General features: G+C 35.8%; 1 protein-coding gene across 12 annotated transcripts in view; it reads left to right on the forward strand.

Annotated features, from left to right (window-relative positions):
• The window catches only part of OSBPL1A (oxysterol binding protein like 1A), a 198,570-nt gene that overhangs the window by 147,852 nt on the left and 24,963 nt on the right, over nucleotides 1-25,755 (forward strand). For all 12 annotated transcript variants that reach the window (XM_081078675.1, XM_081078683.1, XM_081078682.1 and 9 more), the window contains one exon: nucleotides 21,715-21,790. In XM_081078675.1, coding sequence (XP_080934801.1) covers nucleotides 21,715-21,790 — 76 coding nt within the window. The remainder of the gene's footprint in view (nucleotides 1-21,714; nucleotides 21,791-25,755) is intronic.

The raw sequence follows: 25,755 nt of genomic DNA on the forward strand, positions 1-25,755 counted from the left end.
GTCATTCGATCTTCTTGTTGGTTTTATTAAGAATGGATGGTAATATTGCCTGTCTGTTGATTCAATTTAGTTACATTTTAACAAAGACTTTTATTAAGACCCAGGGCTTGTTGGACATATCCATTTTATACTGTCTAATAATATTAGTATCTTTTTATTCCCTTGATGATTGTCCCAAATTAATGAGACGTAACAGACACTAGAGTTCTCCAGTTTCAGCACAGGTTTACAGACACAGCATACGTGCATGCTGGCATTCATAGAGTAAAATATTTTATCTAATTATCAATAAAGGATTTATTCTGTTGTCATTGTAAAAAGCACTTGGTGGGTAAGAAGTTATTCACGGTTAATTTCTATAAGATAGTTTTTATTTGATCTTTGTGTAACTTGCACCCCATTTCTACACCATGATTCTGACCACAATGGTCTCAATTATTTTTCTACTGGAAAAAGTGTACATATCACTTCTGATTTATGTATATTTGCCCCTTGTTTAACAAAATGTCTCAGTTTGTACTTACTTGGACAAGATCAGTGACTTTTAGGTAATAGACTAGATAAAACCAGAGTTTTCTTTCTTTCATGAGATGAGGGTATCCTCTAAACATGCTGACTGATGGTTGTCTTTTGGTGGAGTTTACCATTGCAAATTATGTGGCTAGCAGTGAGTGTCTTTCCTGATTTCCTCTGCAGTTCCTGTCAGCAACTTTGGAGGTCCAAGATTCAGTTCTGAGCTGGTCATGACCTAACAGGAAACCTGGCAGGTCTACAAATCTCTAGAGAAAGATGACCTTTATTTAATACATACATCATGACAGTTCAGTGAGGACGCAGGTGAAATATTTGGGATGTTCAAGGAAGCATACCGATGTTGATACAACTGTTAAAATACCAGAAAAAGCACTGTGCTTCGATGCTATCATATCCTATGGCTGGAAGGGGATTTCTGTGCTTTTCAGGGCCTGATAGTGCTTTTGTGTGTGTGCTATAATCATATCAGTAGTTCTTTTGCATTTGACAGAAATTTATTACACTATATTCACATATGCTGTGTTCTATCTTAAATCCAGAATTTACAGATGATGCAGAAAGTTAAGGTGAAATTGTTCAAAAAATGAAATCAGAACAAGTCAAAAAGCCCCACAAAGAAGTGCAACTAGATAGTGACCTAACCAGAAAAGGTAAAGTGATAAACAGGAGGCAACTTATTAAATCTATAAATGTAATAAAACATTCTTCAGTTATTCAAAGGAAAAGAGGACAATTTAGGAAATTGTCAGCCGTCAAATATGTGGGAAATCATAATTTTTTTATTTTGAAAAGTAGCGATTATAGGAGGTTTTATAAAAGCCTGACCTTTTTTCATGCAATTCTTCTTTAATCAAATAAGCAGAACATACATAAGCGTAAATTATGCCACATATAATTTAAAAGTTTCATTTTAGAATAGGAAAATAGGTGGAATATTCAGTGTTATCAAATCTCTCTTGCCTGTGTTTTAAATTGCATTATAAATAATGTTTATAATAGGCAATTATTATATTGATATTAAGACTAATTTGAATTAATAGTAATTTTGGTGATGTTTTAGAAAAGCAGATGTATGTTGCTGTTGGGGTATCGACCTGAAGTGACCATGAAATTGAAGTTTTCTGTTATATCTTTAAGTGAAATTAGTATTTAACCTTGTCATACATTTCTGTTTTCTTTAATATTGAAAAATAATTTATTCACCACTTGCTTAATTTTCCCATGAAAACCTTACATTTCCTGCCTACCTCATATCACCACTTACCCCCAGGATATGCACACTTAAATTTAGGAAGGGAAACGGGAAGAATATGGATTATAAAAAAAGAGAGGAATGCATATTTTTAAGTGGGAAAAGAGAAGACTTACAAATTATAGGTCACATGGAATTGATTAAATCGTGGCTTAATTTGCTGATAAAATAGAACAAGTGTTTTCAACCATTTTTGTTTTTTAGCCATGGCACCATTTGGTCCACATAAATTCAGTGTGGAAACTACTAACATCTCAGCCACCTTCAGAGATGGATGAGATTCCCTATAGAGGGGACTTCTCTTTCCTCCCCATTCTCCTGCTTCAGTGGGAATCACCATATCTACTTCATGTCCTTATCCATCAAAAAATACTTAAGCTTTCCTTTCTATAGTAAATGTCATAGAAGCAACAGGTTCCCCCCTCCCCCAAATATAACATAATAAACCGTTCCAGGCTATGTTTCTGCTCCTCTTTAATGTGTTAGCATGCACAGAGCACCTAGGAGAGGGCCTGCCACATAGGAAGTACTCAGTGTAAAGGGCTTGTTTTTAACACTGTTTATTCCCTTTATCCTCAAAGATGGTGATTTGCTTTGCTCTGAAGAACCTCTGCCCTCTTGTTTTCCTTTTCTATCTAATTATCATAGGATGACATCATGGGGTGCAGTCTGAAAATCTCTGACCCAGAGAAACATTAGCTATAGGACACACTATGAGTATGTCATATTAATTTAATATAAGATAAGGCATAAAGCCACACTAATTGGATTTATTTCTATGATAATAAAAGTATAGATTTTATGGATTTTGAATCCATTCCATGGGATAATTACCAACAAAATAATTCTTCTGTTAACTAAGTAGGTAACTTCGGTCATCTCTTAAATAAGAGTTTGGGCTAAAGGATCTGTGAGTTCTCATCTCACTCAAAATCCTATGATTGCAAACTGAGATCTTGAAAAATGGTTTTTCTACCATAGTGAAGTTTTAAAATACTTGCACGCTGTCTCCTAGTATCAGTAGGCCTAGGGAAAAAGTAGGTAATGTTTTTTGTTCACTGAATTACTGATGTGCTGCTGTGTACTCTGCCGGCCAGTGCTCTTTACTACAGTGCTATACGTCATTGGGCTTTTAGGTTAGTTCTAGAGAAATCTCAACAGAAAGAATTAGGGTTTTATTTAAGACCTAGAACCAAAAATACTGCAGCACTCGAGAATATACAAAGCTCCATTTTGATGGTACGTTTTGCCTCAGAAAATACATTGAGTTGCTTTGTGGAAAATTAGCCTACACCGTTCTGTGGTCCGGTTTATATTTACAGGGCTTCTTGTTATCTCGGCTGAGTTCCACAGGATCAGTTCTCTATTCTTGGACCTAATTTACTAAATTTATTCTGAGCTTAACCTTTTAACTTGTTAGCAGTTTGACCCAAGTTGTGAAGATACTGATATTTATATCATCGTGTAACTGGATATGGTGTGAAAGATATTAATATAGAACAGATTAGTCAGAATTTGAAATGTTGGGTCCGTATTATGATTCTATAAATGGCATTCAAATGTTATTCACTGTATTAATAGCCCTAACAGGTTAAAGGAGGAAAACCGTACACTCATCCTAATAGATAAAAAACATTCAGTAAAATCAAACAGTCATTTATGATTGACCTAGAAAAGTATAGTTATTGAGAACTACATGGGTTTGAAACCTATATCTACCACTTTTCAGATCTTAAACTTAAGTTTTAATTTCTTTGAAATTCAACTTCTTCATCTGTAAAGTGGGTGTACTAACAGGACCTACCTTGTTGGTTTGTTACAGTAATCAAATCAGATAATCTATGCAAAGTACTCACAGTGATTTTAGCTAATTAAATGTTGGGTGCTGTTATAAGTAGAAAACCTGTAAACCCTAAGCAAAAGTGAGTAAATAGAATTGTCTTCCTCTTTTTTGACCTATAAGAAAAGGTCTTCGGATGGGTTTTAGAAGTTTATATTGTCCTCTGAAACTGAAATTTGGGATAGAGGAGGTAGCTGAAGTGAAAGTGTGGATCTTCAAATAACATTGTTTTCTTTTGGTAAATGTGAAATAAGGAAAATTATACCCACATTTAATGGCTCCTCTGGTTGATTTGCATTGTGGTTAAATTGCAACATGGTTTTTCTTTCTGTTGAGAATACAAAGGTGTGGCCAGCCTCCACAAAGCCGGTTGTAAACTTACATTGTCAGAAGTGTAAACAAGAGGTGACTAGAGGCCTGAAGCTCTATTATTCATTTCTTGGTCCCTTGATAGCCCTTTCCCAGTGCAGAGGTCTCATTACTTGATCCCTAGGCTTTTTGAATCTCTTAGGTAGATATACAATTTCTGATTCAAGTTTGCTTTATATATACCTGTAATCCTCAGAATGTCAAGTGAAAGAGTCAATATTTAATAAACTGTGTATTCTTGCTTTATTTGAAGAGGTACCCTCCTCCTCCACACGGATGGACACAGGGTTTTGAGTGCCTAGGAAATATCTTTTATTGTAACCTAGTCTTTCAATGGTCTGCCTTATTTTATTCTGCCCATTTCTTAATTACAATAATTCATAGATTGGGTATCTTTTGATGACATGTGGGATTTGGTCTTTACAAATACATTGAAGTGTCTCTTTCTCATTGGAGTTGTGCCAATCTTAATTTCGCCTGAAGGAGAAAACTACCTCAGGGGACATAGTTCTTCAGTATTGTTTGCTTGTTAGCTCAGGAAAAATAGTCCTCTTTCAGAAAACGCTGTGTATAATAATAATGATTTACAAGGTAAATATAGGGATTAGGGAAGTGATTGTTTTAAAAACAGAGAGGTCCTTTAATGGTTTGTTTGCCTTGTGCCTTTAAAATCTTCAGAAAAAATTTGGTTGACACACAACTTCAAAACACATTCATGGCATAAAATGTGATCTATCCTAACCATGGGATCTAACCTGCTGCTGAGTCATGTTAATGCAGCACAATGTTGAGCCAGGCTTTGAAATTTGAGACCTTAGGATGAACTTCCATTTTACCTTGGGAAGTATTCTTAAAGCCAGTTCCTTCTTAATGTGGCAGCGATTCCCATTTATGACACATCTTGGTTCTCAGTCAGGAAGCATTGTCATTTCATGTAACAAGCGTGGAAAACATAAATGACTACAATTAGGAATGTATACTGTTATGATGTACGATGGGGTGTTGATCTAAGCAGATAGTGTGATTTGTGGTAGAGTAGAGTGTGGCCAGCTTTGAGAAGAGGTAAAGAGATGGAGCATAATGTCAGACCAGTGCTAAAGTAAAATAAAAACGTGCTTTCTGGACTGTAAGAAAGCACAGCTGGGAAGGTTAACAGTTCTTTCTGTGGTTGAACCAAGTAGATAGTATGTCACCGTAGATTCTTCTCAATATTATTTTACTTTTGTGCTCTGGTATTTTGAATCTTTTAATACCTTAAGTATATTGTCAAGGATCCTAGCAGGTGAAGGTGTACCATGATCATAAGACGATTGAGAACCCATCAGCTTAATGTGCTTTCTCTTCTAGGTTTGGTTCCAGCTCTGACTTAATATAGCTTTATGGCTTTGGTAAGCATTTAATCTCTCCACACTTCAGCTGCTTCATCTCTAAAATGAGCAGTACCCCCACAAAAGCACCAATCAGTAGCAAGATGGCTAGAACCTAGGGCTGTCTGCTCTACAGCTGTCTTCTGACTATACTTGTCAACTTCAGATCCAGAGCTGTTCACAATATTGTGCATGATGGTAATGACTACAATTTACGTTGGATTATAAGTTGGTATGTAAGGTACTTTGACAAACTCCATAGCTTTTGAATCTCAAAATATCTGAGTTATGGATAGGGCAGATATTATATCCTCAATTTTATATATGACAAAACTGAAGTGCAGAAACTTTGCCTTGCCCGAGATAACTTAGCAAATAAGTGATACGACCTACATTCAAACCATGTTTTCTTACTCCAGAGCCTCTCTTCTCTTCTTAAAATTTAGAATGTTTATAGCTGTTTAGAATAACAAAGATTTACATTCCTAGACAAAAGGCTTCATATTCTGAAATTTAAGACAGTTTGTCCCAGCCTTGAATTAATATAATTCTGTTTGTTTCTTTAATGTGATAATTTATAGAGAAATTAACATCATAGTCCTAAAGCGTTAAGTACCCATCTGTCCTTGGCTCAGTGCTGGGCACTATTACAAATTAAAGTGGACATGGAACTTGTTCTCTGGGCCTTTGTAAATTTCTACTGGTATTGACATAAGCATATAAAAGTACACATGAACACAATGAAAGTTCTGCCAGTTTTAAACAGATCTGATAAAAATTTGTTCTCCTTAAACTGTCCTGGAGGAAAAAATAGTTTTCTGTTTCTGTAATAAGTCTCCATTCTCCACCAACTTCTTACCAATGCAGGATACTCCAAAGGATGTAGGATTGATTAAAGGTGTACTATTTTCATGGAAATCACTTGTTTCTCCTCAGTAATTATGCGTTCATTTATTATTAGTGAAAACCAAGCTCTGCAGCTATTTTCCTTCAGGATCTGTTTGACATAACCTATGTTATTAGGAAGAACAAAAATATCTCAGAAGGCCACATGGATCTGATTGTGTTTTAGGACACTGTGTAATCTTTCCTAGCAGAAGAAACCTTCCTAGGAAAGAGGAAGAATGCTGTTCTTTGCAGTACAGATTTTTCACTATGACCAGTATAATCAGAAAGGAAGCAGAAGGGAAACTAACATATATGTCAGATAACACCCATGGAGATATTATGTGTCACAGAGCAGGAAGGAACCTGAAATTCAACTCTTCTTAGAAATTCTATCCTGATGGTAAGCAGTCAAAAACATCTCAGATCACTTGAAAAGGAAGTTAAATCAAGGCAGTTGAACTGACTAAAGCAGATCACAAACATGGTTATATTCATTCTGAAAAAGTGGGTGTGGCTTAAAAGGAAATAAGTCTAAAAAGTTCAGAGCCACAGAAAGAGGCGGAGTGAAAGAGGCAGAGTGGTATTTATAGGACGTCTTTTATTCAGTCCATCACTAGACATCTTTACGTCTTCCCTTTTGTTAATGATTTTTGTATAGTTCCTAAACTCTTGTTTGGAGTCTCTGAAGTCCTGTGGTGTTCTAGGAAACATACAGCCTCTTAAACATAGTCTTTCTCCAGAGTTGCATTGCAAGGATCAACCACTGCTAACAAGCACTCAGATCTATTGTAGGGTCTGGCTGTACCTCGCACTGCCTACTGCCAGACTCTCTCTACCCAGCTGGAGTACATTCAAGTTCCAAAATGGGACATTTCTTTTTCTTTTCTTTTTAATTTAATTTTTATAAGAGTTTATTTGAGCCAATCTGATGACATATGTTGGGGAGCAAGATCTCAAATGCTCTCCCAAGTGGGACATTTCTTAGTAGAGAGAACAAGAAATCTCTGTTGTAGTCAGAAAAGGTTTCTTTCCTCTCCCCTGCCAAAAAAATGGATTCAGATCCCTTCTAGAATATGGGGAGGTGTTAGTGGAAGATTCGCGCTCACCATCTTGATGCCTCTCTGCTCCTTAACTGTCCATACTGCAAGAGGCTTAGGTGAGCCTTCATGTGGGACAGGGAGGAAGGTAGTTAGCTCTGATCTGTGCTGCAGACATCATGCATTTCATCAGTATTCTCTGTTATTAAGAGGTCAAGATGACGTTACCATGATCTACTCTTCCTCACTTCATTTCAATTGATGTCTGTTCCAGCACCAATTGTGTGAAATCTTAGTTATTCTTAGACAGAATGGTGAGCAAAGAATGCACCTTGCCCTTAGGTTAAGGTCTGCTTTTCTGTGTCCTGTTTTTCTCCCAACTGTGCTGTTGTAGGAAACGTAGTCTGTTAAACACAGTATTTCAACTGTGTGGAACACCATGAAGTAGGCCGAAGTGAGGGAATCTAGGAGCCCAAACGGACAGTTTCTTTCTGAACCAAAGAAATGAGGTATATTCTCATCAGTCAGCTTTAGCTTGGAAATGTGCTCATTCTGTAGGCTATCCTGTTAATCCAGTAATGATAAACAGGAATAGGCAATAAATATACTATTTACTGAAGTTGGACAATGAATTCTAAATTTTAGAAAGCCAATGAGAAAATGAATTTGAAATGTTGAATATACAATTTTAACTTATTAAAATGAAAACAAGTCAACCTTTTGTAAATCAAGTATAATTACCCTAACCTCTTTGCTATAGAGAGCCAGATTTAGTAAATGATAATCATAAACTTTGTATAATTTAAAAGATCAAAAATGAAAAGCAATCTCAGATTATAAGAATACACAGCAAAATCAAGTAGTAGTATCAGATAATTACATAAAATTTTCAATATTACAGTTAAATAAGCTTACAATAGGAAACCAAGTTATTGGGTTTTTAGAAGAAACTAAAAATCCTATGACTAGTTGTAGGGATCTTATCTTAGACTTTTACTGACCTGCTTCCAAGACTCTCCGCTTGTTTCAGTTGAAGATACTTAGAAGCATGTTAAATACCCAGCTGTCCAGCTAACCAGTCACCTTCATGTCTGACTCAGCCCTAAGTTACAGTGCTGATTTATACAAGGCTTCAGAACGGCATTCTAGGTATGCAGAGGAAACGTGCGATTCCTGTTTATGTCTGAATTCAAACCCGGAAGTTGGCAGAAGGTACATTACAATATATGAAGGTTATAAAAATTTTCATATGTAAGAAGCCTTTGGAGATCTTAAATCCACACATATTACGACTACAATTTTTGTGAATATTACATGACTGAGGAGTAATAGTAGTAATTTTAAGAGAGCATCATTTTCATAATGATAAATCAGACTGAATCAACTAAAGCTAAAATTCTTTGAGTTTCATAGCCAAAGAAACTTGTTTTGCTCCCAGATTTAAATGTTAGATAATATGAAAAATCTTACTGATTCCAAATACCTTTAAGCCCATTGAACTGAAGAAGTGCCAGGGTTTTAAAGTGTTAAAGCACAACCCAGAAATGAAGTAACATTTTGAATACAAATATCTCAGCTGTAAATATTCTTGAATATTTTGTTGGCCCAGCCTACTATGATCCTCAAACTAAGCATTAGTAGTAGTTGAAATTCCGCCAATATTTGTGAGTGAATGTTTGTTTGTTTGTTGATTGCCTGTTCCTAGAGACATACTGAGGAAAAGGGAGTGCCCTTTTGCCAACTGTGTATACTAATGGTTCTATAAAGTGGAGTCTCTGGGCTTTTGGTGGTGGTGGTGGATTACCTAGGACCCTTTCACGGGGAACCGCAGGTTAAAACAATTTTCATAATATTACTAAGACATTCTCCTTTTTCCTTATCATTCACTAGTAAGTGTATGGTGAAGTTTTCTAGAGACTACATGATGTGTGATATCACAGAGTCAATGCAGAAACAGTTATGAGAAGCCAGCTATCTTCTATAATTTAGACATTAACGGGACTGCAAAAATGTTTAATGATGCCACTCTTTTTACTAAGTTATTTTTGTTTTGGAAAATATAATTATTTTTCATAAAAATGTTACCTGTTAACATTGTTTTTACTGTTATTAAATTCATAAGTAAAAAAATTTCCCCAGTTTTTTCTAATACAGTAAACAATGATAGATATAATCCACAGTAAAAGAAAACTAACTCTTTGGGGTCCTAAATAATTTTTAAGAGTTAAATTGATCTTAACACCAAGAAAGTTTGAGAAATGCTGATCTATACCAACAAATTATAATTTCTTTGTTTAAGAAAAATTTATATATCGTGAAATTCATAGATAGGTCTTAAATATATAATTTGGTGAGTCTTGACAGATGCATATACCCATGTAACTGCCACCCCAATCAAGATGGAGAACCATTCCATCATTCCAGAAAGTTTCCTCTAACTGCCTTCCAGTCAATCCCCAAATCCTCCCAATAAAGCCACTGTCCTGATTTCTGTCACTGTAGAGTACTCTTATCTATTTTTGGACTGCATTATAGGTGGAATCATACAGTATGTACTCTTTTTCAGTCTGGCTTGAATCACTCAACGTAATGTTTTTGAGATTCATCCTTATTGTATATATCAATGTTCATTGCTTTTTTTAATTGTTGAGTGGTATGTCATTGTTTGAATATGGGACAGTTTGTTTTTCTATACCCCTGTTGATTGACATTTGAGTTGATTTCCAGTTTGGAGTAATGATGAAAAAGCTGTTCTAAGCTTACTTATACACATGTTTTTATGGACATTGGCTTATTCTCTTTGGTATGTAGGAGTAGAATTTTGGGGTCGTAGAGAGGTGTATGTTTAGCCATATAAGATGTTACTATACTGTTTTCCAAAGTCATTGTACCATTTCTCAGCAATATGTGAGAATTTCAGTTGTTCCATATCCTCACTAGCATTTGGTGTTTTCAAGGGTATGACATGGTATTGTGTTGTGGTTTTAATTTACATTTCCTAAATGATTTTGAGCACTTGTTTGTATGTTTACTAGCTGTTTTTATATCTTTGTGAACTATGTGAGAGTTTGCGCATCTTAAATTGAGTTGTATGTCTTTGTATTATTTATTTGTAGGGCTTCTTTATGTACTCTGGGATAGTCCTTTATCAGATATACGTATCGCATGTTTTCTCTTAGTTTGTAGCTTGCCTTTCCATTTACTTAATAATGAAGAGATATCTTTAATATCTTTGAACAGAAGTTTTTATTTTTTAGTTTTTGTATGTAGTATAGTATAGATCTAATATTTTATTTATTTATTTATTTAGAACAGAAGTTTTAAGTTTTGTCGAAGTCTACTTCATAACAGTTATCCTTTATGTTATGGTTTTTTTGTGTGTATCTTCTCTAAGAAATCTTTCCCTACACCAAATTTTAACCACTACCCTTTGATCTCTCTGGTATCACCGATGATATTGTGCTTTAAGGTAACTTCATCAATATCTTTTGATGAAAATGATATAAAATTTAATCTCTCAAGGTAAATATATAGCCTTTTTAAATTGTTACTATGGAAAAGTTATTTTGTGTTGTATGAGACAGTTTTCTCAAGCCAGATCCCTAATTAACAGAAAACCAACTGGCATGAAGTTTTATTATCTCCACAACATTTACTGAGTACATGCTGTATTCTGACTGCAGGTTCAACAGAGCTTAGAATCTAATGGTAATAGGAATTTAAGTAAATCTGCAGCAACAGCCTTGTATGTTTTCAATGAATGAGTGGAGAATGAATAGTAGTGTTACATTCTCTATGGTTCTTTGTACTAACTAGGAGGAAGAAGAGATAGAGAGGAGTGGTTAATTTCTAAAAATGGAACTTGATAATTTTCACATGACTTGTAAGTAAGAATATATTTACCCATCAGTGGTGACATTACTAGGTTTCTCCACACATCATTTACTTTTCAACCTTTTTTAAAGAGTAGACTTGTAAACTTTATTACAAATGAACTATGTAAAGATTGTTTCAAGTATGATTATACATAATTTATGAAAATGAAATAAGAATTTTTATTACTATAGTTTATTCTTGTAACACCATTTTAAAATCTAATCTTCAATTTATTGAATATAGGTTTATTTTATAGTTGTTTCTAATGGCTTCCTAATTTGTAAGACTACTTCAATTTAGATGTTTATTAAACATCAATAGTGCAATCGAAATTAAAGATGATTAGATTCAGATACAATCTGTGTTCATTGGATTACATTTAAATTGGGAATTGTGGGAGAAAGAATTTGGGGGAGAGGGAATGAATTTTATAGTTGAGAAAAGAGGTGATAAGTATCTAATAACTGCAAATAGATATACACATACAAGTACAAAACACATAATTATATATATACACCTGTACACATATAGATTTTCAGTATTACAATTATAGATATATTTGAAGTCTGCTTGTCTATGAAATTATTTTCTTAGATTTTTAGTTCATTCTTTTGATCTTGAATCAGAGATTAAAAATAGGTTGTTTTTTTATTTTCAAAATATACAAATGAATTCCTCCCTACTTAAAATTATGATACCTTCAGAATATTTAGTAACATGAACAAATGTGGAATTATGAAGTGCAAGTGAACATCTGTGTAAAGGAATTTGGTTTTGAATTTCTTAAGAATGACTTAGAGACAGAAAACTTGATTATTTGTCTTCTTTATACCTCACTAATCCATATCTCTCATGTTTTTCTTTTCTTTGGCCCTTTTTAACTTAAAGAGATGTTAGGTAAAACCATTTGTTTTAAAACATTGAGAACCTGATGCTTGCAAAATGTTCTGCAATGTGAGAGGCAGAGAACCTCGAGGGAGTTACAGTCCAGTGAGTGGCAGTTCTGTACAAAAATAACAAGAGAGGAGGAAGATAGGGGAAATAAAGAATTGTGAAATTACTGGCCAACCACAGTGTTTTAAATCTGAGCATTGGAATTGTTTTTAAAATCCCACTGCTGACAGCATCTTTGAGTTTGAAATCGTTTCCCTCGTAAGTGCCTGAATGGAAGAGACGGGCTTAAAGTCTCTCCCTAAGGATGTATTTGGTGAAAGGAAGTGCCATCAAGTTAGTGTTAATACTATTTAATAATGTCAATGGAATGTTTAAAGCACAATGAAATTAAATTTGGGATTTATTAGTATATTCTCTTTCATCATTTCAATTAAATGAAAAATGTTATTTGGATAGAGTTGTTCTAGCACTTCCACACAGGTCATATGACAGTAAAACAAAGAATAACTAAGAACTATTAAATAACAAGAAAGAAAGGAACTTTAGGAAGTCAGAGCCTCTCCCAAGTTGCTTCTTTGTGCCTTAATCGCAATCTATTTAAAGAATCTTTGTTTAAGATTCCACCACCTCGATCAAATATATGGTGATGGAAGGAGAACTGACTCTGGGTGGTGAACACACAATGGGATTTATAGATGATATAATACAGAATTGTACACCTGAAATCTATGTAAATTTACTAACAATTGTCACCCCAATAAATTTAATTAATTAAAAAAAAAGAAAAAAAAAGATTCCCCCCACCTCCTAACCAGAGGTTCTGGGCCAGGGTCTGAAGTTCCAAATATAACCTCCGGCTTTACTGGTATCTGATTACAATTGAGACCACTGGCTAACTGTCTATCACCCTGTGTAGTGCCTTACCAGGGAGAAATAACGCAGGTGTCAAAACATTTCATAGTCTGCTTGCCTTTAGGTAATAGAAGTAATTCTTACCTGTTTCTCTATGCAAACCTGTATATAGTTATGAATATTGTTCAATAAACAGCCATATTTCTGGCTCATCTTTTGAAAGTAATTAGTAAATTATTCCTCCAGAAAGTAGTAATAGTTTAAAATCTTTAACAACTCAGAAAAATGAGATGGTTTCCCCTGAAATAATTAATTAATAATTAATGTAAATACCCACTCTATTTTGAGAGTTTCTACCTACCAGGCACTGAGCTGAACGTTCTGTATCACTGACAAAGTCCCATAATAAAAAACTGTATATTTTGTATATTTGACCATGTAGTGCACACACGTAGGGCTGTGTATATAATTGGAACAGAATTTTCATTTACAGTACCTATCCTTGTTCCATGTATTCTATTTCATTTTTTAAAATGCTGGTTATATGAATCCTTAAATTGAGTTTACCAAACCACCAGTGAATAGGTCTAAAAGTTTAAAAAGCACTATTCTGTACTCATTGTCTCATTGAAAGCTCACCATGACCATGTGAAATGGTCCTGTCATTCTCTAAGTAGAAACACTGAGGCTTGGAATAGTTAGCTAATTACTTGTCCAAGTTTATGCAAAGTGGTAGTCAGAGCTCAAACCAAGCACTCAGGATCTGGATTTAAAGGATCCCAGTTTCTGTCACTCATTAAATTTGTGACCATTGACAAGTTATTTAATGAGTGCTTAGTTTATAGGATTATTTTGAGAATTAAATGAGGTGATGCATGTTAAGGGATTAGTACAGGGTCTACAATTGAGTAAATAGCTGTTAGTATTCAAACACTTCATCTTGATAGAACTCATTTACAGCTAGGTCAGTGATAGTGTGATGTCACAGCATTTGTGAAATGTTACTTTAAAAAAAAATAAAATAAAAAAAAAAACAAAAACCCTGAACTTTTCCTGAGGCATATAGGACAATGATCAAGGGTGTTTTTAAAGGAGATAGAAGCTGGAATGAAGCTGAAGAAAAATGTAGATTATTAAGATTCCTGGAAGCGTGGGTGACAGAAATGTTGGAAAGAGAGCTCCACTGTTTTGTAAGAAAGGGAACTGGGCTTTCTAATCCCCACAGTCAATAACCACAAGATTGCCACGGGGTTATGAAAGTCAATTTGGGGAATGTAATCAATAATGTTGTAAAGATTTTGTAGAGTATCCAATGGACACTTGTCTCGTTAGGGAGACCACCTCAGGGATGATGTAAATGCCTGATCACTGCACTGTACACCTGAAGCTGAACAATAATGAATGTCAACTACAATTATATATACATTTTATATATATACAAGAAGTGGAGTACAGCATTAGGAACAGAGACAGTGGAAATGTAATGGCTGTGTGCGATGTCAGAGGGATAGTGGATGGGGGTAGGGGGTTATCACTGTGTGAGGGATATAAATGATAAATATCTAACTATTACATTGTTTCATGCACCTGAAACTAATAAAACAAAAAAGGGGGCAATGCCAGAATAAAAGTAAAATTCAAAAGAGAAGATCAGAATGTATTACTAATGAAAGGGTGCTTCAGGATAATGGGTTTTCACAACACCCTAAACAAAGAAACTTCTCCCTGAAGCCTTGAGACTGGTCGAAATACATACCCTGTCATAATATTTTCTTCATTAAGTAATTGTTAAATTAAAAAAAAAAAAGAAAGGAAAAGGAAGAAAGGGAACTGGGCTACTAATTCACAGGCCCATTGTGAAAGGCATTCAGGTGAGAGGGCATAAGACTTTTCTACTGTAATCACAGGTCGCCCACTACGAACAAACAAGGACAATCACCTTAAAGGTTTCTAGCTATTTTCATGTAGAGGTAGGGTCTTGAGATAGACATACGCATATATGTTTGGTCACTTAAAGAATTCAATTGCAGTCTAAATAAAAGATTAATATCATATACAACAAGCCTTACAAATGGACAGAAAAATATCTAGTGCTTATAAATTATGTAAAGAGGGGGCCGGCCGTCAGTTGGTTGGAACGCATCCTCTCAACCACAAGGTTACCGGTTCGACTCCCTCAAGGGATGGTGAGCTGTGCCCCCTGCAACTAAGACTGAAAGGACAACAACTTGACTTGGAAAAAAGTCCTGGAAGTGCACACTGTTCCCCAATAAAGTCCTGTTCCCCTCCCCCAATAAAATCTTCAAAAAAAAATTAAGTGAAGAGACAGTTCACAGATGTGTAAACCTAAATGGTCATTAAACCTATGAAAAGATGTTCTAACTCATTAGTAGTCAAGAAAAGCAAAGTAAAATAGCAATGCGATATTACTTTCTAGTAGTCAGACTGACAACGCGTGGGTAAGAATACCTCTTGACACCAGTTGCTGCAGGTGATGTGGGAAAAAGTGCTCTCATAAATTATTGGTGAAATACGAAACTGTTAAAACCTTTTGAGAAAGCTATTGGGCAACATCCATGGAGATGTAAAATAGAAATACTTTCTGACCCAGCAATCATACCCTTGGTACTATGTCCCATGGAAATGAAAGCGTAAGATTTAAATAAGAGTATAATAAGATGTTTTTGCTGCATTGTTTTGACAAAAGAATGAGAACAGTGAATGCCTTTCATGGAGAATGGCAAAATGTATTTTTGATATATTGTATTCTTGTCTTGGAATATTCATTCATTGAAAGAATTAGTTTACCATTTGACTTGAACAAATTTCCATGAAGTATTGAATGGCAAAAGCAAACCATAGAGAAGTGTATATAACTGGTATTCTATTTTGGAATCTTCAACTTAGAAAGCTCCTTTGTATGCGCACACAGGAATGTTCTAGGTGTGACTTGAGAAAATGTAGAAACGTATAGAAAAATACATATCAGTTTTTTAGCATGGGTTACAGTATAGTACAGTGGCAGAAATGGGGAAGTGGGTTGGAAAGCAAAAAGAACAAAAGGCAGGGGTAAAGAGTGCATCAAAAATAAGACCAGCATGCATGATATTCTACTTATATAAAGTTACACTTATGTGCATTGGTACCTGTGCATAAAGATACGAAAAGATAGATACACTTATGTCTGTCAACTTGAAGGGCTGCCCTTAGAATATTATTATTTAGTGATAGAACAATGTGAAGTGTAGTGTAATATTTCAATTAAAAAATACATACTTTTATCTGCCTGTGCAAGGGAGAAAAGTACGGAAGGGGAGCATTCCAGGCTGTTATATTGGTATTGGAGATGGGAATAGATGAAGAGCTTGTTTTTTTTTTTTTCTCTTTTTTTTCTTTTTAATTACATTTATTGGGGTGACAGTGGTTAGTAAAATTACATCAATTTCAAGTGTACAATTCTGTAATACATCATCTATGTATGATGTATGTTCACCACCCAGGGGCAGTTCTCCTGCCATCATATATTTAACCCTCTTTATCCTCACGAAGAGCTTATTCTTTATTGTGGATTATTTCACTTGTTATGTAATATATTATTTTATAATTTGAAAAATGAACCACATCCTTTTTTCCATTTATGTTTACTTCCATGTGGTAAATGCTTGAGAAGATTATTTTTGTTGTTGTATATTATCTTGGTTTTGGTATAGAACTTGAATTTCTAAAAATTTAAGAATGAGATTATAAAACGTTATGATTTGAATTACCTTTATTTCTGGAGTGACAATTAATAGAATCAATGACAAAGTGTTTTTATTTAGTCCATAGGGAAAATCCTGAAAGATAACTGTTCTTTAAAGTTTCACATATAGATTTTGATCATAACATGTATAGTCTTCCCAGGTAGATAGATTTGGTTTGGAAAATTATACTACATACAGAATCAGAAGACCAACGTTAGACTTGGAAAAAGTGTAGGTGGTGAATAAAGTATTTATAATATACAAAGAGCCCTTATAAATTGAGAAGCTAAGTCAGTGGGCAAATGATATATCACCGAGGAGTATGAATGTTTTTATCTTAATACATTTGTATTTCATAAAAATAACAAAGAATTTTTAAAATTCTTTAAAACTGATATACAGGTAAGGAAGCGAAAACTAGCTTCTGAGTGATTGTAATTGTCCTGGGAATTACTTTTCTTAGTATAGATGCCAAATACGGTGACTTGTACGGCCGTGCAGCTGCCTTGGAGGTTTGCCCCAGGTTGTACAGATAGACTGTGGTAAGAGCATACATTGTAGCCCTGGCTCCCATCCCATCCCACGGTTCTTTTATACGAATCCTCTATGAAAAGACCCCCTACTCAAGTATAATGGTATTTCAGTAGAGTACACTCATGCCCATATGCAAAACCCAGAAGAGCTCATGAATATTAAAAAGCAAGCCTGAAAAGCATGAAACACCTGGTAGATAATTCCAGCTGAAGCTTAATTTTGCCTGCCTTTGTTTAATGATCATTTTCTACTCTTTTTTTCTAAAGAGTCTCATGAGCATACAGTGTTGTGTGTTTAACCTCGTAATCCATGGAGCAGGAGCTGGAAGGTAGTGGCCCGGTATCCCGCAGGTGGACTAAGAGCATGTGGGCAGGTCACGGGAATTTGACAGGCTCTGTCAAGATGAGCCTTACGTATAGTTTCTGCCATCCAAAAACATGTTACGGATTTGGGAGATAGTGATCTCCTTAACTCGTACAACTTTTTTCAGAATAAGAAGGATTCTAGTACCGTAGTTGTCAGTCACACTTCATAAATGAATGTGGTTCAGTGTGGGGTCTGTCTACAACATTGTGGGGCAGGGAATAATGGTGGGATAACAAGCAGAGCCATTTGTGTCACATAGAACAAACAACTGTGATGGGGCTTTTCGTTAAAAAACCAGTTATTGTGTTGTTGTGTAAATAGTCAGAATGTCATCTGTATGGTTGAAAATAGAACCAGGACATATCGCTCTCAGTCCCTGGTACAGGGTGTTTTTTTCTCTGTGTGGAGAAAAAAAAGGAAGCATACAATTCAGGATAATGACTCTCAGATCAACTCCAAGGGAAGAGCATAATTTATCTTTGGTTTCAGCCTGAAAATTCTGATTGCTGCTCTCTGTTCTTATTTCTGCCTGGAGTAACACCTTCTTGACCCAATATCAATAGTGATTTTCTTTTTCGTGTATGTGGGGAGTAAAAATTTTAAATATTGAAATGTATCCTTTTCAGTATAAATCATTTTTTAAAATTTCAAATCTGCTATCTAATTTTTGAAAAATTGTATTCCCTCTACTTCTTTAAAATAATGATACAGAAGTTTTAGCATTTTCTTCATAATTAGGCTCTGGACTCTTTTGTCTCTCATTGGCTTTAGCCTCCTATACTTGAGCAATATTTTGCTGTTCCCCCACAATCTGAGAGCAGTTCTGTTCTTTTGTTTTCGGGAGCCATCACGGAAATCTGTATGTTCAATAGTAACTGCTAGCCACCTGTGGCTTTTGAGCACTTGAAATATGGTTAGTGTGACTGAGAAACTGAATTTTCAGTCTTACGTAATTTTAATTAATATAAGTGATTATGTTTAATTAATATAACTAAAACTGAACTAGTATAAGGATGTGTTTCCATTAAACATTATTGTTTTGGTAGGACTAATTTCACTTCGTTGAAAACTTAGTAGCAAAACTGAGATGTGCTCTAAATGTAAAATACACACTGGCTTTTGAAGTCTTAGTATGGGGAAAATATAACATCTCATTAGAATCTTTACATTGATTGCGTATTGACATGCTAATATTTTGGATATATTGAATTAAATAACATACATTATTAAAATTAATTAATCTTGTTCCTTTTTACTTTTTTAATATAGCCACTACAACATTTAAGATTATTTGTAAACTCTCGTATTTCTATGCCAGATTTTCTGAACTTTGGCACTATTGACATTTGGGTCTGGATAATTCTTTGTTGTGGGGGGTCTGTCCTGTTCTCTGTCGGATGCTTAGCAAGATCCTGGCCCTCGCTAATCTAGACCAACTTCCCACCCGGGGCAGGAATGCCTTTTTGGGTGGTGACCGAAAGGGATCTTTCAGTCTCTGTTTGAAACCCTCCTTTAATAAGACTCTCTCTTCTCCCATTTTTGGAATTAATTATAAGACAGGGCTTAATGTTAGCTGTCCTGTAACTTCCATCAATGGTCCAATGCTTATCTCTTGAGTAGCACAGACAAAACCAAATTCTTACTGAAAGAGATAATGTGTGCTAAAAGGCCTTAGAAATTCCGAAGTTCATTCATGAAATAAACTCCGTATTTCTGTTAGGCATTGTTCTAGGCAACAGGGATATAGCAGTAGATGACACATGACTTCTCAGGGAGCTTGCCTGTCGTTTTAGGGGGCATCGTCAGCACATATTCAAGAGACCCTACAGCATGTCACATGTCGATCAATGCGGTGGAGAAAAACCAAGCAGGCATAGGTGCGTAGGGAATGCTGGTGGTGGTGGTGGTGGTGGTGGTGTGGGATTATGGAGGTGTTATTACTCCTACACACCTAGCCCCATCCTCTATTACCCCAAGACCTCTCTCATGCCCACTGTTCCCCAGACCTCAAGGTTCTTTTGTTTCTTCTACACTACACATTTTCTTGAGCCGTTGCCTGACTTGTTTTCTAGACACCTTTGCCTAGTCTCTGATAAGCCCTCCTGTGTGGGGGTGTTAAAGTTCCTTTTTAAAGTGGCATGTGGATCTGAACCCTAGCTTTGCTCTGACCACTGCAGAGTTGCCCTTAGGAATGTTCTGGCTGCTCTTCTCGTTTTGTCAGTCTGAGATTGCACCTGCCTTCTTTGGCAGCCTCATTGTGCTATTGATTTAGGCTGCAGTCAGTAACCCTGAGATCATTTACTATGCTGACTTCTGCATTGTGTATTTGTCCTCTGGGCTAGGCCCACGTTTCTCTTGCTGCGCCTGATCAGTTTATTGCACACGTGGTCTGAGGGAGGGCTTGAGTTTGGCTCTGCGTGTCCTGCACAAGAAAATAGCATGGGCTTTGTGATGGTCCTTTACCTTTCACAATCCCTTTCACCTCTGCTTTTTGATTGTGTCCTAGAATAGATTATAATATTGCAGATAACCTGGCCTCCTCATAAATGAGTGATTACTACGTTTTCATAAGACACCACTAAGGGTTATGTGCACAAAAATGAGTATAGGATATCCCTAGGTGTGATTCTTGGCTGGCAATCCTGTGATGATTTCTGAATTGAGAATAAAAATAAAGCTTGAATGTCTCCTCTGCTGTCTTGCTTCCAAAATATTTCTTGCTTTTCTTGCCCTTTTGCAGCTCTTGCCTTTAATCAATATAGTAACATATACATTTTAGGCATTTGTTGGGGGGAATTACAGCACCTCATTTGGTCTTCACAAAGCTTATTCAGGCTCACAACTTCTTAGGTGTATGTTACATTTCTGACTGACTTTCATAGACAAGAGATGAAAAATTTAGTTTATATACATCTCTAAAACTGCATTTTACATGCAAATGGTGGATAATGGCATCCTATTCCTGTGTTCCATTGTTCAAGTCACAGAGATTGATAGTCTTGGATTGAGGAGACCATGATTTAAATACCATCTGTGGCCACTTATCCAGCAGATTGGTTAGATGACAGATCTGCCAAATGAGCAGTGTGTGTTCCTAAAAAAGAAAAAGCAATCAGAAGAATTTTACCATGGAGGATTTAAGAATATTATTATTTATTTAGAGCCTTAAAATTTTGTTAACTTCTATAACTCAAATTCAGTCATTTAGTTTTTTAGAATAGAGGTTCTTTAGAAGATAAACTTTATGTTTTTAAATAGTTTCTTTAATATTTTGGTTACGTGGGTATTTTTTAAACGGCAGCTGGAAAACCAGCATCTCTTGCTATAACCTGAGGTAACAGGAAAAAGTGAATTATAATGAAATTTTAGAAAACTGGGCACTTCTCATTTCTCCACCTGGTCGAACAGCTCTTGTGGTCTGTGGAAGGCGGGTTGGCTTCCTGCAGGCCACACCTGGCTCAGCCTGAGCTCAGAGGTGCTGCTCATTGAAGCCATAGACTCTGCCTCAGACAGCCACCATCCTCCTGGCTACTTCCAATCCCCTGCAGACGCTTGGAAAATACTCCTTTTATAGAGGTGAAATTGTAAGGGGTTTTTCAATATATCCAGAGTTGCTAAATTTTGTTCAGTGTTACTGTCTTTGGGAAAGTCCTAATGTATGTGAAACAGGGCCTAAATTTTACTTTGCCTTTCATAGTTTTGTTTGCATTTTCCCACTTCATTTCTTAAAAACCTTCAGCTGGACTCTGTGATGGCATTTTGTTTACATTATTTAACAGCCAGAGTAAAATATTAAGTATCAGAATATGGCAGGTGTGTCTTGAACCGAACAACGGGGTCAGATATGCCAGCAGATGAAATGACAGCGTCCCTCTGAGGTGGTCCAAACAGCTAGACACCAACCGAGGACACCTGGGAGAATTCAAATGAGAACAATACTGACAACAGAGGGCCAGCTAGTCTGCTGTGAAACTTTCCAGGGGCAAAAATAGCAGTGAACAAGGTTACAAACCCAGACTGACTCTGTTTTACCTTATCTGTGATGCACATTTTGAAGGTATATGCATGTATGCCTGTGACTCTCGTGTTAGTGACAATATTTTTTCCTTCCCAATGTCAATGACATTAAAATTAAATCTTTCTTTTTCTTTTCTTTTTTCAGAACAAGCTTGCCCTCCCCTATGTTTTCCAGAAATGACTTCAGTATCTGGAGCATCCTGAGAAAATGTATTGGAATGGTAAATTAACTATTAATTCTGTAATATAACATTAAGCAGATACGTGTTTCGTCGTATATCCTTTGGATGGGAATCCAATGTTGGCATAAAAATGGTGCATAGCAATGTTAATGGAAACTTGAGAATCAGAAATTGGGAAAAATCTTATATTCGGTTTTCCTCACAGAATTCGATCCACGCTTCATGCCATTTAGTGTGGCTTTAATGTGACTTTTCATTGTTAGAAAATAGGAAAAGAAAATGCTCTTTTCCTGTTGTCAAACCTCATTTTTATTGCCCCATAGAATTACCCAGAGATTTCTTGAGAAAGATCAGACTGCCTGCGGTATAGACTATAATTTCACTTGGACTTGTGCACAAAGCAAGTTTTTGCAGTTTGAATTTGTAAGTGTGGTACATTAGGAACATGGTATATTTGGAATATGTCTCTGTTTAGTTGTGCAGGTGGATCTGATTTTTTGGGGGAGGGCAAAATTTATTATTATGTAAATCCTTGGCTTCCCTTTAAAATAGCAGCCCACATCACCGTCCCGACATCAGTCAGGCTAGAATTTTGAGTAAAGTCCTGTCAATTCCTCTAGCATGACCTTTGACCAACTAGAATGATGAAAACTTAAAAACATGAGTCCTGAGCTGCTAAAGAGTCTGCCTGGATGTTAGCTTTGTAAATTTTGCATTCTAGTGTGCAGCTGGGAGTATTCCAAGAGGTTTCCCGCACTGAGTACAGTCACTACACATTTTCACTCTGGTGCTTGAAATCCTTTCAACTGGTGATATGCCCACTTTGGCATTTTTCTCATGTCCCTGTTCTCTGCTTGGGATAATGTCATCTGAGACTTCCTAAATGTGATTTCCCAGGAGCTAATCCCAGAAGCACTCATTTAAAACATATTTTCTGATCCTACTGTGTGGAGAGCAATTCAGCTAAGCTCTGTGGCTGGATGAGGTGTGATTTATCCCAGCCTTGCTACTTCCTGTCTATGAGACCCTGTGCAAGTTGCAGTACCTCCCTGAGTAGTGTTTCCTTCTGTGTAAAATTAGGCTAATAATTTGTTCCTTATAGGTATATTGAGCAATTAATAAGATAGTTTTTGTAAAATGTCTAGGATAGTCTCTGGTTTGTTAGAACTCTGTATTATTATTAACAGCTAATCACACCTGAGAATCAGAAGACCTAGGGCTCTAATCCTATTTCTATTAGGATTCATCAGGACAAACCAAATGTATATGTTCTTAAATAAGATGTTAATTATACATTTTTGTCCCTTTGGAACTAAAATTTTCAGGACAAAAATTAATATTTATTCACATTATGCAGAGTCAATATTGTTCAAACCCTTAGTGAACATATTCACCATTGTGATCGAGGATGTAAATATGTATGTATGCTTAAATTAAAACCAGTGTCAAAAAAGAATACTCATCGTTACAACAAATAGTTTTCTGTTATGTTGAATTCATGGTGATTGCAGCTCATTAAATTGGTTTTACAACCTGCTAATGAACGAAAACCACCATTATTGTAGAATTGGTACCATATCAATCAGTCCAAGGCTATTTTGTTGACAGAGTTTGTGCAGAAACCTCAGATGTGGCTTAGTCTTTTGGGCCATTGTGGAAAGTACTTGCTTGAGTCTATCTCCTACCATCTCTTATCTCCCTGGGTGTCAGATTTAGTGGTGGTGTCATGAGCTTGTTCAGACTAGTTACCAACAATCTCTCTAGTTTATGTCTAGAGCAAGCATTCTGTCCAAATGGAGACTAACCATTCTTTTGAATGACGGGAAATCATGTTATGTTGGATCGTACCTGTCATTCTTTGAAAGATACGCCTTTCTCTAGAAGAATGTTCTTACTTTTATTTTTAGGTGCAGAACTGTTTGTGCAAATAAATGCTATGCTGAATCATAATTAAATAAAGCTATTAAAAGCAGAGCTGTTTGGGTTGAAAGGGCACCATGGAATATTTTGAAACATCTATAGCACTGACTGAATAAAATCACAAAGAGAGAGCTGCAGGGGAAGTAATATTTTTGGAAAGTGTTCTTTGCTGAGGTTTTATAAGAGGGTATCATTCTGGAAGAATATTTATTAATATAGATTGAAACGGACTCATCTAACATTTGGAAATATTCTTTGGACACTCTTTGCCATAGGATCTCTTCTCATAGGCAGGAGAAACACACAATCAAAAGGTGTAAATGCTGGGCAACAGAAGAGATTTAAAGTACAGAGTGTCTTGAAAGCAAGTGAAAATTAGAGTAAATTTTTAAAAATAAGTTTTGGTATTGACCCTTCCAATATCTGCCTCCTTCCACCCTCCCCAAAAGAAAGTAGGTCAAAATTTAGAAAATAATAGTATCCGTAGTTTTAATTGCACTTAAATTCACAGTGGAATCACTTTTAAAAATCTCCCATCGCACTTTTCTGTTAGTGTTAATAATCCAAACACTTCACTTCAGGTCCTTTCTGTGTGGGTAACTCTTAGTTACAGAGTGATGTGCAGACCTTTCAGCTAGCTCTTGCCTTAGCTTCATATTCCTAGTTTCGTATTTTCATAAGAAGTCTTAAAAGTAGTGGGAGGAATTGGGTATTGAACTATAGCTTTTCAAGACATCTCTGTCGACGTGAGGAGCGTGCCAGATCAGAGCGGGGAGTGTGAGTCTCCTGCAGACCAAAACCTCACAGTTCTACACTGAGCTGGGGTCCAGTCCCAACTTTTTCTAACATTAACCCCTCTCCTTTATGATGATATAGTTTGATGGCAGAGTATCATTATTCAAAACACATGGTGTTTAATAACTCGGTAGATGCTTATCTGGCAGGTATGGTGTAGGTGTCATTTTGTCTTAATCAGGAAGGAAAGTCAGAGTATCTTCTCAGGGCATTTGTCATCCTGGACCTCGGTGCTCAGCAGCACCTTCTCCAGCCAGGCGCACTGGCCGCCCTGTCTTCCATTGTCAAATACATACACATTGTGCTGTGCTTTTTTTTCTAAAAGGATTTCCAAAACTAATGACACCCTTCCTTTCTCCTCTCAGTCTGTTTTGGGCAGGATCATGTTACCAAATCTTGGATTATGCAACGTAAAAAGAATACCTTACATAACTGGAATTTAATCCTAATCTCTCTGTGATTGAAGCTTTTATCAAATAGACTCCCAGTTCAGAATTAATATGGATACTGGTTAGTAGTTTGAAACCTTTGTTTCTTATTTCCTTACTCCTGTTGTCTTTTTTGTTGAAGGACCCTAATCCCATAATCCCATTGTCCTATGCTTCCCCTGTTTTCTTCCTCCTCATCAGTCCCATCCCTTTTTAGGATTTCTCAGCAGGACTCACCCAGAGGTTAGGTCACGGGGTGTTCATACTTAGTGACTTTGGAAACCAGGGCCAGCACGAGGGTGAAACGAGCAAGGCACCTAGATGCAAAATTTGAGTAGGCACTTGTGCCTGGGGCCGTGTAAGTGCCGACCCTGTTTTTGCTAAATATCTTTGGGTCGTAGAATCTTAGTGTTGAGTTATTATAAGAGATGAAGAAGGTCTGATATATTATAAATCCTGGCTTTTTAAAATGAAAATGTTGTATCACTCTTTTAAAGTTTTCCAGTGGAACCAAATACCATAGAAATTTGGATACAAGATCAAGCTCTTCTTTGAGTTAAAAAGTTTATAGTTCCATTTGCTCCTTTAACACATATTTCCATTCCATATTTCCTATAGAATATTATCCTAACTTAATGTTTTATCTTTGAAGGTCTTTTATGGTTTACCTTATCACACTTTATTATCACAAAAACACATATAAAAATTAAAAAGTTTAAATCTATGTCCTGTGACCATAAGACTTTAGTACTAAAACATTTTTTGCACCAACTTATTGTTAAAAATATTAGTAATTGGATGGTCAAAATAACAAATATCACAAAATTTATGAAAATATTAACATAAAAGATAAAATATTAT

This window comes from Rhinolophus hipposideros (genome assembly GCF_964194185.1).
Source record: "Rhinolophus hipposideros genome assembly, chromosome: 17".
Lineage (NCBI taxonomy): Eukaryota > Metazoa > Chordata > Mammalia > Chiroptera > Rhinolophidae > Rhinolophus > Rhinolophus hipposideros.